This window comes from Peromyscus maniculatus, chromosome 5 (assembly GCF_049852395.1).
Source record: "Peromyscus maniculatus bairdii isolate BWxNUB_F1_BW_parent chromosome 5, HU_Pman_BW_mat_3.1, whole genome shotgun sequence".
Lineage (NCBI taxonomy): Eukaryota > Metazoa > Chordata > Mammalia > Rodentia > Cricetidae > Peromyscus > Peromyscus maniculatus.
This window is the reverse complement of record NC_134856.1, coordinates 106,182,907-106,197,994: the sequence shown is the minus strand read 5'-3', so window position 1 is coordinate 106,197,994 and position 15,088 is coordinate 106,182,907. Positions and strand designations below refer to the sequence as shown.

General features: G+C 48.2%; 1 protein-coding gene across 5 annotated transcripts in view; it reads right to left on the bottom strand.

Moving 5' to 3' along the window:
- The window catches only part of Ripor2 (RHO family interacting cell polarization regulator 2), a 217,532-nt gene that overhangs the window by 89,613 nt on the left and 112,831 nt on the right, over window positions 1-15,088 (bottom strand). The window contains exon 1 of one of the 5 annotated variants that reach the window (XM_042278294.2): window positions 5,366-5,642. The exons of the other annotated variants lie outside the window; for them this stretch is intronic. Within the exon in view, the coding sequence (XP_042134228.1) occupies window positions 5,366-5,414 (49 nt within the window). The 5' untranslated portion in view covers window positions 5,415-5,642. Of the gene's footprint in view, window positions 1-5,365; window positions 5,643-15,088 lie in introns of those variants that run through there. 5 annotated transcript variants of the gene reach the window in all.

Here is a 15,088-nt window from a genome sequence, read left to right as displayed (position 1 = left end):
ATTAATTGGAACGGAAACTGTTAAGGTCAAGGTCATTCTAGAACTTCATGTGTTGCAATGAGCAAAGAAATCAAATGCCATGTGAGGATTAACCTCTTGGGAATTGGTCTAGCTCCAGGAATCTGTCCTTGGCTCTATGTATTGATTCCCATTGCCCTGTCCCCTCCTTTCCCTGCCTCCGTTCCAAGAGCGCTCCAGAGGGATGAAGCCCTACACAGACAAGCAGAAGAGAATATAGTCATTGTTCCTTAGCTTCCTTTCAGAACAATCAGCTTGTGAAGGAACAGAGCACTCCCAGGGCTGCGAGGGAAAGCCAGTAGCATTAAGCCCAAAGGGAGACACAAACTCAAGAAAGTGTTAAGAGACATTGCCTATATGTAAGGTGTTTCGTAGTGTGGCCACGGCCCAACCTTGCTCTGATATCAATGTCATTAGTAACGGCCCATTTCACATCTGTTCCCAGGTGACCTTCCCTTCCAGGCCTGCCTCTCACTGCCCGACTTCACTGTCTTCTTTTAGGTTCATGGTCTTAAATTCAGGTTCACAAGTTGCTAACTAGTAGTTGATGTCTTCCATTGGCTAGGTACAAAACATAAGGGTGCAGGAACAAACCAGACACCCTCTCCGAGCCCCCAGGGAGCTCATTGGTCTTTTTATCTGATAGGTTTTCTTTCCCCTATCATTCGTCTTTCCTAAGTGACCTAACTTAGCTCTTTGGTAGGGTGATCACCCTCTTCCTGTCCAAACCCCAAATGTTTCTGAGTGAAGGGATGTGCTTGCTATAAATGGCATTCTTACAACATGTGTACATGCATGGCTACGATTTGAGTGTGGTCACTGAGTCCTTCAAGGATCCCAGAATGTCACTATTGGAAAGTGGTGGAGCTTGTCCAGGTTGGGACCTAGTGGGAGGTCCCTAGGTTAACTGGCAGCATGCTCTCTGAAGGGAGTGTGGCATTCTAGGCTCTCCCTGTCTCTGGCTCAAGAGGTCTCCATTTCTTAACACTTACTTATCTGAGAACTCTCTGCCCTGAGGTGATACAGTCAAGAGGCGGCCCTTACCACACCCTCTAAATGGACATCTGGACTTTTAGCCTTCTAAGCAGTGAGCTAAACACATAAGTCTGTCTTTACTTCATACGCACCCCATATCAGGTATTTTGTTATGACAAAGAATGAACAAGTGGGACAAACCAAGCTATATAGTCACCCAATTGTTTCTTCCTTCTTCTCTGCTGGATTGCAGTCCCTGGAAGTTATAATTGAGACTTTATGAGTTTATATTAAAGGGGAAATCTCACTCTGGCAAGATCCCAAGTCCTTGCTCAGGGCACACATGCATAAGCAGGAGGGAAAAAATAGTATTCCCCTAAATTACTTAACAATGGGCTTAAAAACTCCACTCCAGAATTAAAAGTGACTGGCAATCAATTTTTATTTGTATTTTAGGACAGTGTAAAAATCTTTTCCCACTGTTTTAAAAGAGTGTGAAAGCTGTTCCCTTTGTTTAGGGGTCACTTCTGGCTCTGGCTGGGAGCTCATTTTGGTCTTATGGAAGACAACATGAAAATACTGCATCCCATTTCACTGTGAAAAAAAAAATGCAATTTCCTTTTTCATTAGCGTAATGAATGTGAAAGCATGCCAACCAGCCCCCACCCGGTGCTCCTCGGTGTCACGTAAACAAAGAACAATAAAACAAACTGGACTTGCTCTCTTCTTAGAAGGCGGGAAAACCCTTGAGAGGTGATAAGTGTCCAGCTCTTTACTAGACAGACGCCACACTCGGAAGAACATCTATTATTTCCAGGGAATGTGCCCAACCCAAGTGGGCTAAGTCTACTGTGACCAAATCAACCAAACAAAGACCGTTAGCCCAGAGAGGAAGCGTGTGGCTTCAGAGCGGAGGCGCACAAGAGCCACCAGGACTCCTGGGTGTTTCGGAACTCGCTCACTCAAGATACAGGATGGACTGTTCCACGGAGTCCCCAGGAAGGCTCCCATGCTTGCCCCGGTGAGGTTTTCAGAGGGAGGATGCTGTCCTGAGAAACTCAAATACAATTTGACAGCTGAGAGGAACGAAGCTCAAAGCAGGGCTCCTCGGGGACCCAGAGGTGCAGCCTCATAATCCTCCCCCCTTTTCTGAACAAATCTTCCTAATAATCACATCGTGGGCTGTTTACATGACAACTGCTCTAAGACACCACTCCACGCTGAGGGCTGTCTTTGGGGAACCAATTACTCGCCTATCTGTACCTCCTCACCCCACCCCCACCCAACTCCCTTAACTCATTGTCTGATTTCAGTTGGTATTCTTTTCTGGTTGAATGGCCTCAAACACAAGCTGGCTCCACACCCCACTCCCCCACTCCCGAAGCTTTTCTTGGTACATGAGAATAACCCTGGTAAAAGATTTGTTTGCGAGCATGAAGCCCTGTTCAGTGCTAGGGACAGGAAGCCCAGATGGAAAACCGAAGTCTGCCATTGCCCGAGGATCACCCATTGTGTGGATAAAACGACTTTCGCTTCCACTCCCACTTCCTCTCAGGGAAAGCAAGAGACTGGTTGCAGACTTCTTGCTTCTCTTCAGAATAAAAATAAGACTGCATTTCAATTTTTCCAACCCATTGAATGCATGGCTGTTAAAATAAATCACTTGTTTGCAAACGTAACCCAAACGACCATGGTAAGAAAGCTCTGATCATTAAACGGGAAATCGGAAAGCCATATCGCCCACTCTCCACGGCTGCCCTTCTGTGTGTTTGAGTCTCTTAACAGAGGTGGGTATACACGAGCTCAAAATGTAACAGAGAGGGGCTGGAGAGATAGCTCATTCAGTAAAGTACTTGCCACACAAGCATGGGGACCTGCATTTGATTCCCAGTACCCACGTAAAAAGCTTGGCCTGGTGAAGCATACCTGTAACCTTAGGGCCAAGAACGAAGAGACAGGGAAATCCCTGGAGCTCCCTGGCTAGTTAATATTGCTGAATTGGTGAGCTCCAGGTTCAATGAGACTGTCTTAAATAATAAGGGGAAGACTGGCAGAGGAAGACACCTGAACACACACACACACACACACACACACACACACACACACACACGCACACACACAATGGAGTGAGGGGGCAGGGAGGGAGGGAGAAAGAGATAACAGAAGGGCTTGGTTATGTTTAGGAGGTACATGGTTGATACTGTAGTTGAGCCCTGGGTTCTATCCTAGTAGGGGTAGTCTCATGTTAGTGAAGGAAGATTTAGTTATCACACCTGTCAGGACCTCACTCCAAAGACTGAAGCCTGGATGCTATTATAGGTGTAGCTCCCAAGATCTAAATAATAGACGCCAAAACCTCCTTCTAGCCTGCTTGGTACATTTCACCCCTGAAAGAGCACAGGTCCCTTCTCTGCTGGAAATAACTCTACTTTGTAATTAACAAAAAGAAGGGAGCCATTTATGGAACCTGTGTTTGGGTAATCAGGATGCCAGGCAAGTCCTCTGGCCACACTTTCAATGTTCCCTCTCTCTAGCTGGGCATTTCTTTATATTTATACTGAGGACAAAATATTCATAGCAAAAACATCTCACACCAGAATGTCAGAGGAAGAGAGCAACAACACCCGTCAGGGGGCTTTTGGAAAAGCAACACATACGCTATGTTTTGACTAAACAGATTCTCCAATGTTCCTTTTCAGATGGCTGGGTGTAGTGAACTTTTGGACAGGCAAATGTATTAACTTCCAGGGCAAGAGGCAGCCTGTGGCAGTCTCTCCACCGATGGGACCTCAGAATGTAGGCGCTCTGGTGCTGAAGGGCTGGCTTGAGCGCAGACAGAGAAAGGGGGAGGTCTTTTCCTCAAGTGACTGCCACCCCAAGCACATAAGCCCTGGCCATTTATTCCCAGAGTGGGAGGGAGTGTGGCTGCTGGCTGCTTTGCAATGGATTGCTGGAGATTTAGATTGAGGATGCTGGTTCTCTGCGGGAGTCGTGCCCTGACCTCTCCTGCTGTAATAGCAGATAGGAGGCTCTGGTGGAGCTAAACCTTATGAATGGGAGTCTCAGAGGCTGCTCCAAGAGAAGTAGTCTGGTAGGAATACTGGAATGAGGGTCGGAAGGAGGAGCTAGGCAAATCTGACACCCCCCCCCCCCAAAAAAAAACCCCAAGAAAACAAACAAACAGAAAATTCTCCCCAAACAAAACCAACCAACCACCAACAAAAACAACGAAACCAAAAAGGAAGAAATGACTGTGTCAGGAAATAATGGGCGGGTGCTCATATTTGCAAGGGGAGCCTGGAGGAAAAGCAGCTGATTTTGTTGTTGTTGTTGTTGTTGTTGTTTAAAGACAACCACATTGTTTCCCTGGCTAAAGTGCTGACATTTCTTCACAGTCACTCATGCAACATATAGGTGTCCGGTAGACCAGCTTCCCTAGACCAGGCTGTGGATCCTACTCTGCCCCACCCCCACCCCACACAAACCGCCAGCTTTCTGAGATTTTGCCTTGTTTTCTCACTCAGGAGCTGTGGCTGTCCACAGTCCTGTCACTCTCACACCCGAATGGCTCTGCTTAGCGAATTTCAGCGCCTGCTCCCTTCGACAGCGAGGGGTCTGTACCGCTGCCCACGAACCTGTGGGAGGGAGCTATGAGGTAATAAATAGCCTGAAGCAGGAGGGCTACAAAAACCGGCCTTTGCCGCCACGTTCCATACCACTGACACCTGCTAGGGCTGGAATATCCCCAGGTGTGACCCCGTCCCCCAGTCTCTCAAAACAGGTTAGCATCAAAAGCGACACATGTCTTCTGGCTGGCCCCTCTTCCCCATTCTCACCGCCCGGCTTCACGTGGCCAGTTTGAAGCGGCTGGGTCCCAGCCAAGCTCGATTGCTCAGTCTGGAGGCACACGAAGCCCTTGGAAACTGAAATCTTTCCTCTGAGCTGGATCACCCATCTCTGTTGGATGCCCAGATGTCTTTCGGCGGCCAGAGGTTCACCCACAATCTCACCCGCGGATTCTCACACTCGGGGTCCTATCTCCCCTCTCTCAGGCCACAGTGATCCCTGACAAACCCCAGCCCTGGGTAGCCACAGGCTTCTCTAACCTTCTCAACCAGTCCCTCCACGGCCCGGGACACCCTTCGGGTCTGTCTGCTCTTGAGTGCTCGGCCCCTCTTACTTAGCAACTTCTTTTCTCCTCCCCGCATGCATCAGACTCCCCAATTCGCCAGGACCGAGGAAGCCCGGACACCCAAGGGTTCTTAACACGCCAGGCGCATTCAAGCCCAGGACAGCCCTCCACACACCCACCTCATCGAGGTGAAAGCGAAATCAGACGCAGAGAATGTCTTTAAGAGGCGCATGCACCTACTTGCAAAGAACGCTCCCGGTGCCCGGAGACGCTTAGTGCCGGGTGGCATGTACCACCTCGGCACCCTCGCGCCGCCCCTCGCTGCCCTGTAGCTCCGGCTCCGCCGACAGCCGCTGCTCGCCCGCTCCTCCAGGCGACAGGGAAAGGGCCGCGGGTGACAGTCGTGGCCCCAGCGCTCGGGCGTCGCTCCAGCTGCCGCGGCGCCGGGTGAAGTTGCGGGGCCAGCGGACGCGCGGTGGCGGAGCGTGGAGCGAGCGCGGCGGCGGAGCGGGCGGTGGGGAGGCGCGCACGCGGGGGCTGGCGCGTCACCCGCGCGGGGAGGGAAGAGGAGGAGGGCGGGTGGAGACAGCTGCTTGATGGTCCCTTCGGCTCGACTCCTTCAGGCTGCGCTTGGGTGCTTGCCTCCAGCTGATCGTCTGCACGTCAGGCTCCGTCCGAGGCACTTAGCTTGTGGCGCGGCTTCCGAGGACTCCGCGGCAGGGGAGTTGAGCGAGACCCGTGGACTCGGAGCATTAGAGGAGATCTCAGCTGAGACAAGAGTACCTGTGCAGCCAGCCCTTTGGGGATCTCAAAAAGGGCAGTGCATTACAAACGACGTGGGGGAAGGCTTCGCGCAGTGCTGGGGAGGGAAGTTCAAGGCTCAAGGCTGGAGTTACCTGGAAAGCCCAGCTGGAGAGGACCTCTAGGTACAGGCACTCAAGGGTTTCTTTGGACAGAGATCTCACATTGATGGGGAGACACAAGGTTTTTGTTTGTCTTCTAAAGCCCCCTTTTCTGTGTAGATTTGAATTATACATAAAGCTTTCGAAAAGTAGGTGGGTCAGACAGACTAAAACATTCTATAAAAAGGACCTTTGGAAGCTGGGTGTGGTGGCACTCAAGAGGCTGAGGCAGGAAGACCACTGCAAGTTCGATGCCAGCTTGGGCTATATACAGTTAAGTCGCAGGCCAGCATGGGTTACTAGGCTAGGATATGAGACCCTGTCTCCAATCAAAACAACAACAACAACACCCGTGTGTGTGTGTGTGTGTGTGTGTGTGTGTGTGTGTAAAGTGTATGAGATGAGGAGTCTAAGGACACACAGAGAAAGGGTGAACTCTGCCTCCATCCTTAAATAGGCAATCCTCACAGTTTCCCCATCTGTCAAACTGTCTTATTCATACAATTCTGTAGTTATAATTCATAAAATCAAATCCTTCCAAAAATGCATTGATCCCATTCCAAACTGAGATCTAGTCACTCCGTGAGGCCATTAGAATCAAGAAGCATAAACCTTGACCAACAAGGACCGTGAGATGAGTCAATGAAACTCCAGCATCCTCAGATCTGAAACACAAGCAGCCAAATCATACCCCATCTAAGGATACACAGCAAGACTACAGAGACCACCCAAGGCTGAGCACTGGTCTCATCTCTCTGCCCTGGGCCATGCGGTGGCTTGAGAGGAGTTTTGACAGTCCGCCCTTTCCAGCTGCATTGCCCAGATACTCTTCTCTCAATTCAGCATACTTCCCACCAGTGCTCCAACTTCCCATGTGGACATTCCTTCCTAGGAGGAAAATGTCAGCTACATGCCACAACCTCCTAGCACAGGGTGCAGAGTCCTTTGTATACTTCTTTATGGGTGTTCTGCTCAGTGCGGAAATTCCTAGTACATCAATCCTTACAATACTAAATACACAGTTTATGACGATCTTCTTATCCCCTGGGCACTGGGTTGTTCACACCTGGCTATAATCTTTCAGTATTTTGATTCCTACTTTATAGATGGGCAAACTAAGGTTAAAGAGAGTTGGCATAACTTGTCCAAAATGACCTAGCTTAATCAACTTTAGATGCAAATGCAAATGCAAAAAAAAAAAAAAAAACACCTGGTTTTGGATATCTGTCAGACACAGCGTTCCTCATGGTACCCATTCTTCAGAGGACACAGTGAGGCTGGGGCTGGATTCCTGATGAGCGGGAACTGTGAGTCAATGCTGTGTGTCCTTTAAATGGCTGTATGTTGAGGATCAGTTGGGCAGTGATAGACAACAATCTATCTACATTGCAGAAACCGTGGCCTTTAAAACTATAAACAACGTGACCGACCTCTCTGTGACTTCAAATCCTGCTTCTGTTCCCCATTTGGAATATAGAATAAAACCCAAAGTCCACACGGCTGCTGATGGTTCATCTTCATCATCAGTTTAGTAGGATCTAAACTTACCTAGGCAGTAGGCCCTTGGACAAGCTTGTGAAGGGTTCTCTAGATAAGTTAATTGAAGTGGAAAGACCTGCCTTAAATGTGGGCAGCATCTTCCATTCATGGACTGGGGGCCTGGACTGAATACAAAGGAGAAAAGGAGCTGAACACCAGCATTCCCTTGCCAGGATGGAAGTATCCCTTCAGATGGAGCCAGGTATTAGATCATTGCAACAAGAAAGATAATCAAAACACCACTGCTGACAAGATCTGGGAGCCGACCCTTTACAGATCGTCTGTATCACCAGCCTCCCTGCAGCTCCTGAAACCTTCCCAGCCTCTTCACGGACCACTAGCATCTTTAGTACATCCTTGTCCCGGTGATCCTTTTCAATCCCCTCTCATCTTCCAAAGCACTGATTGTTCTTTGCCTCTTCGCTTGTTTCCTGTCTCCCTGTCACTAATCTGTGAGCTCAAAGGGCAGGGACCATTTCTGCTTTGCACACTGTGTCCCAGACCTATCGGATGAAAGATGGATAACCCTGCATTCTGAAGCAGTCCTTGACTCTTCCATCATTTTATTTCCCTTGTCAACCTGGCTATCTCCAACCAAAGAGCCTTTGCCTACATCCAAATAGCAGTCTATTCATTCACACTCGGTTAAAAAGCCCCTGGCTATTTTCTATCCCTTCAGGCCTCTCCTCCCCGCCCCCATCCTCTCACTTCAGAACTTCTTAAGAGTTTGATCTCAACAAGCCTAGAATCTTCTACCTTGAATAATATTGCAGGCACTGTGTGAAGTGTGATTGTTTCAAACAGTGTTGCATTTCCTGTCCTCTGGAAAAAGAAGTCAAAGGACCGAGCACTGCATGAGGGGGCTTTTTAGGGTGCTTTTTTTAGCTTTACCTTGGGGATGCTCAACTCCATGACCTGGGGCAAACCTGAAATTGTGAGCAAGAAGGAGGTAGGTTCAGGAAGGTGCTTCCTTGAGCTGGCTCCCCAGGAAGGGAACCAGTGTGCAGAGGATGGAAGGAGGAGCATGAATACAAGGTCATTGTCTTCTTCGGACTGGGGTCTAACCGGGGTGACTTTGCAGCCCCCACAGGTCCTAGCACAGACCATCCTCAGACAGCAGGTAAGTGCATCAGTCCGGGAGCAGGTATCGCAGGTCCACACACACAGAACGAAATCCTGAAAGGATTGTGTGGGTCAAGTGCCACAGAAGCGATTTGTCCAACAGGGCAAGCAAATTAAAAGCACACACCAGGGGCCAGGTATCCCAGGATGCAGTCCAAGCTCCACAGCAGGCATCTCCATTCACTGCCCCTGCTGAGATCTCCAGAGTCCCCATTCTTGAAGGGGTGGATCTCTCTTTGCTCCTACTGTCTCTTACGATGCTATTCACTGTTCCCTAAGCAGGATTCTTACATTCTCTAAAATTCACTGAGCAGAGCATTCCTATACCTCAAGAGCATTCTTGTGACCTCACCCAGGGAAATAATGAAGCACAGATTTATTCTAGCCATTGAGGCAGGGGCACTATGGGAACTTCCCTAGTAGGAGACAGTTGCATTTCTTCATGTCAGCAGATAAGAATAGTTCCCGAAGCAATTTCCTTTATGGCCCACTTTAGGATAGATGATCTGGCCCCTCAATTTCTGACACTTGTCTTAACATGAAGGGATCTAGACCACACTGGTTCCTGTGATCTCACACTCAGGTCTGTAGGGTGTGCCAATCATTAAAAACCAATGAAAGGAAACAAGCCAACCTCATCCATTTATAGTAAGGCACGCGTCTCCAACTCCTCGTGCTCAAAGGAGGAGCCTTATTATCAAGCCCGCCATCCCTGTCCCCTGTCATCGGTGGCTTCTTAGATGTGCAGTATCTCAGCTGGAGAACTTTGAAGTCACGAATATGTTGTTCTTCAAGTAGAAACGAAGGAAACTCAAATAGAAGAAATGTGGGCTGACGGCATGCCTGGATTAAGCACCCATTCTTTTAGAAAAGGGCTGTCTTGAAATGTTGAATTCTGCTTTGAGGGAGCTGAGTGACCTCAATAGGCAGTGAAAGAATGACATGCAAAATTCCTTAAATAAAAATCTGTTGACTAAAAAAGGAGAAAGGAACGGTTTCTTTTCTTTTTTTTTTTTTTTTTGGTTTTTTCGAGACAGGGTTTCTCTGTGTAGCTTTGCGCCTTTCCTGGAACTCACTTGGTAGCCCAGGCTGGCCTCGAACTCACAAAGATCCGCCTGCCTCTGCCTCCCGAGTGCTGGGATTAAAGGCGTGCGCCACCAACGCCCGGCTAGGAACGGTTTCTTAAAACACACTTTAACCCTTCCACTCACATTCTTCATTGAGAATACTCCTACATACAAATGGCAGCTATTATGGGTGAATGGTTGGGTGAGCTCAGTTAACAAGCACTGAGCTAGGGTGCCAACACTGAGGAAGGCCCAGCAGTCACTCGATTTACTTGGGGTGGGAGGTCTGGAGATGAGTAAGTGAGGTGAATGGTAGGAAAGAGGAAGTATCGTGGCTGCTATGGGAACGGCTTTATTTTTGGTAGCATGCGACTGTTTGAACTTCAGCAACACCGACTAGTGTCCCTTTCCATAGCAGGGTTACGTCCTTCTCCTTCTTGAGCACTGCTTAGCTGATGTTTGGTTCACGGAATCGGCCCAGGGAGCCCGATCAAGTCTAATCCACGCACGCACGGTTCATGAGAAGGAAGAAGGGACGCGTCTAAAGCACAGCTGATTTGATTTCCCAGTTTAGAACTCCAGCTATGTGACACAGAGCTCAGCACATGCCTGAGGAATGCCTGGCATTGCCAAGTGGGGCTGATGCTCTCGTCAGGAGGCGTCAGAGACTCGGCCACAGCTACCTTCCATGTTGAACTTCTCTGTGGACCCTGTGCCTACGACACTGGTGACTTCTGGCTTCTCCTCTTGGCCTCGTTGGCAGATCCTGGAGAGGTTGACCAGATGTGCCAGAGACCTAGCCTTCCTTCCTAACTAGGATGCCTCACGTACATACAAAGAGCAGAGTTTATGACCTCATGCTGAAGTCCTTTCTCTAATCATGTGACCTTCCTTTAGAGGCTTTCGGCTACCCCAGTGCATGGCTACACCATAGCTTGAAATGGTGCTGGTTTTGAGATTTTTTTTTTTTAAATTGAGACAGATTTTCACTCAAGTAGTCCAAGCTGGACTTGAGCTTCCGATGCACCCAAATATGACCTTGAACTTCTGATCCTCCTGCCTCCACTTCCTGAGTGCTAGAATTACAGGCAAGTGCACCCATGCCATGCTGGGGTTTGAACATACGGCTCCAGGAATGCTAGGCAAGCACATGAGCCAGGCAAACCCAGCCCCAGCTCTGCCTCTGAGACTTGTTTTGTTTTTTGAGACAGGGTTTCCCTGGCTGTCCTGGAACTCACTTTGTAGACCAGGCGGTCCTCAAACTCAGAGATCCTCCTGCCTCTGCCTCCTGACTGTTGGAATCAAAGGTGTGCGTCACCGCGACTTACTTGGGTTCGAGACTCTTGAATTTCTTTACCACACAGTAACGTTGGCTCACTTCTTCATTTACCACCCTGACCAATTTTTTTCCCTCCCTCTTCATTTTTAATTTTCTAACTCAGGAAGTACACATGCTTTACTCCAGGAAGGAATTTCAAGTGCAGACTCTAAGATCTGGGCTTGGTGGCACACACCTGAATCCCAGCACTTGAGAGGCTGAGGAGGGAAGATCACTGTGAGTTCAAAGCCAGCGGTTGGGCTAAACATCTGGTGGATTTGAAGCCAGGGTGAGCGATAGTGAAACCCCCATCCCAATCCCCCAGCAAACAAACAAATATGCAAACAAAATCGAAATCCCACAACGTAACCAAAATCAACAGCAAAGGAAGATTTTCAGCTGGCCTCCTCCCCAGTGTCATTCTACCTGTCACATGGCCCACGATGGCTCTGGCATGTCTGTCACTTTAGGCACAGAAGCCTGATAACAACCTCGGGAGGCCTCCAGCCCACACACCTCCGGAGTGTGGTTTCGGGAGCCTTTCCAGCTGGCTCCTCACCTTGCTGTCACCCTCGCAGGCAGGGGACAGTCCTAGGAGGATCCTGGATTTGAAGCTGAGAGACTTTGGTTCTGTCTCAGTGCTGCTGAGGAGGGACTTGGCAAATCCCAGCCTCTGTGTCCCATGTGTCATATGAAGGGTCGGCACAGCCAGGTCACCATACTCCCCTATGTCTACTGCTTTTCGCTCAGGCCAATGCCAATGCCTAGAAATCCTTAGCTGATTCTATCTCTTCCTCCTACCATTGGTTTATCTGTAAAATCTGCTTCTTGGCCTAGAGAGCCTCCATTGCAGCACTGCTTCCGTCATCAAGACATTGGTCTTTTTTTTTTTTTTTTTTTTTTCTCCAAATAGGTCCTCTGTCCCCTGAACACAGATCCATGCATATCCCTGCCTTCTGGGATAGTGGGTTAGCACAGTTCTCATCATTAATAAGCTGTGGGTCGGGAGCTGTGCTTTGTGCCACGTACAGTACAATAAACTCCATACTGATGTGTCTAGAGGAAGGGCAGTCAGTCGGCTCCGTGAGGAAGGTGAGCACGCACTTGCCTGCTGGCTTCTGCCACCTCCCCCCAAGGCCTTCCCAGCCTGCATTTGCTGTCACCTGAGCAGCTCTGGTGAAGAGCTCAACACTTACTGAACTGCAGGGAGCCAGACCTCCTAGCCTTCATCCATGTCTGGTGCCTCTGATAAGGTCCTCGAGGGGGCAGGCATCAGGGGCATTTCCTTCCCGTTGTCACACAGATCTGCATTTGCAATGGGAACTTTCTTGGTCAACACTGCTGACATTTTAGTATGTCCCAGAGACAAGCAGCTCAAAGGTACTGAAGTCAGGCCTATGAGTTCAGGCAAATTACCTAAAACCTGAGCCAATCTATAGGCCTAGTATCTACACTGAGGGACTAGAAGGTTTCAGAGGTAGCAACAAACATCTGGATGTTCAAAGCTGATGGGGAAGAAAATGTGCTTCAAGTACAAAAATTTCCTCTTCAGAAACTTTACATTATATTTTTAATATGTGATTATTATATAACCCCTTAAGGTCTTTTTCTATAATAGTATAATCTTGACCAATGTTCTAACATTAATGCAACATAATGGTTCCAAGATCATTAGATCATTTTATGCTTTGTAAAAGCACTGTAGCCAAGTATGGGGTGCACTCAGTACCCAGGAGGACAAGGCAGGTGCATTTTCATAAGTTTGAGGCCAGGTTGGACTACATACTGAGTTCCAGCTAGCTGGGGCTATCTCAAAAACAAACAAATAAACAGGGACCGTGGAGATGGCTCAGTGCGTAAAGTGTCTGCTATGCATACACGAGGAATTGAATTTGGATCCCAGCACATGTGTACAATCCAGATGTGGCAGCACACATCTGTAACCCCAATGCTTGGGAGATGGAGACAGGTGGATCATGGGGTCCCACTGCCCAGCTGGTCTATCTGAAGCACTGAGCTACAGGTCCAGTGAGAGACCCAGCCTTAGAAAATAAGGAGAGCAACAGAGGAAGAAAATTGATATTAATCTTTGGCCTTAGCACATGGGTACTCCAGAGAGAGCACTTACACATGCCTGTATACACACACACACACACACACACACACACACACACACACACACACACACACAATCAAACACTGAGCTGTTGGAAAACTCCTTGAAGGAGCTTTGGTAAACCTCAAGGGTCCTCAGATTTCATTTTAAGAACCAGGAATGGAGATGGACGAAGATTTTGGCAGTATGTTAAATTTACAATTCTTTTTAGCTCTGAATATCAAGAGATAGAAAGTGAAGAATATATATTTAACTGAAAAGTATTAGGGCACAACAAAATGGATATAAAATATTTCAAAGTGCAGGGAGAGGTGGTTGGAATAGTATAATCTGTAAGCAGAATGCTACAGATGTATGTAGGCACTTTTGCTTTTAAGGTTGGAAATGAACTATTACTTCATAATAAGCCCCTTCCTTTTATTGAGCTATCAAAAGTAAAAAATATATATAAATATAAATATAAATATAAATATATATATATATGTATATATATAAAAGGGTCTCCAAGGTGACGTATTTAGTGCTCCCAGCTGGATGCAGTTAGTTCCAGGCTTATAGTTTGTCCAGGGTCTCACTCCTGCCTCTTTTCATCTCTCACTCTTCTCTCTTTGCCCTGGGGGCAAATTGTGGGGACTGTATGAATGGCCCCCTCTTCAAGATATAAATTCCAGACTCTTCTTCAAGATATGAGTTCCAGACTTTTCCTCATAAGATCACCTTGGGCTAGCTGTGTCCCTTTATAAAGGATGACACCCCCCCCACCCCCCCCCACCCCCCCCCCCGGCACGCTCCTTGCAGAGAGCAGCCCCCATCTACTTCCTTCTGCTCCTTTGGCCCAGCAGTTGTTCCAAAATGCTGTCACGGGTTCCGCTACCTCTGTACCCTCCTCTGTGATTCTTCTACCTCTGTGACTCATCTCTGTGCAACCAAAACTGATTACTCCGAATTCCAGCTTTCCTGGTGGGTACTCATTAAGCATTCCCTACTGGGCTAGTTACACACGCTTGTTCCAAAGCACGAGGAACTGAATTCATCCCCAGGAACCCATGTAAAAGAAGCTCAGTGTGGTGGTGCACGCTTGTAACCTCAGTGCTGGTGGGAGGCAGAGACAGGTGTATGCTGCGTCCAGCCTGCCCAGTCTACTTGGAGAGCCTGAGTTCCTCAAGCCTAAGTGGCTGATGAGATACCATTTGCCATTGCAAACGAGCGTGGGTAGCCCTAGCATGGAACAGCCTAGGTTGGTGGAGCTCAGAGCAAGGTTGCGCACAAAGCCTGGGAGCAGCTGAAAGAGATTTCGGAGGACAATGTGAGTCTGCATTGATATCAGACATAGATCAGTCTGCATAGATCAGACGGAAAGCTAAAGAATAAACAGAAGGGATAGGGTTTGCCTATCACTCTTGCATTTAATCTAAACTGATACAAAACCCCTCCCCCCATTCTGTGGGTCAACTGACGTAGTAGGAGGAATGACCAGTTAATCCAGTTAATCCAGCTCTCCAGTGTACCTCTGGCTCCAGGAGATTAAGGACCAAATGATTGCTGAATGACCTTCTCTGAGTAGTTTGTATCTGAGGTCAGTAATAATAATAATAAAGTATGCATATGTATATATTTGTTACTTTAGAAAGAGAACTCTTTCAAATCTCTTCTCTAATCATTTATACTTTAAATATTTCTTACTTAGTGGCCCCTTTGCTGTAGGTAGACTTCATCTTCCTTTCCACTTCAGGTCAGGACTGTTCCTTGTAATCTTGTTTAGTCTCCTTTCCTTTTCCCCCTGCCCCCAGCTTGGCAGAGATCTCCCCAGAGGCCAGGTCCTCCCTAATTCATGTACTTGAGCCCTCGGACTTCAGAGGTGGATTTCAGAGGAATGAAAAGCACAGGAGCCCAACGCTG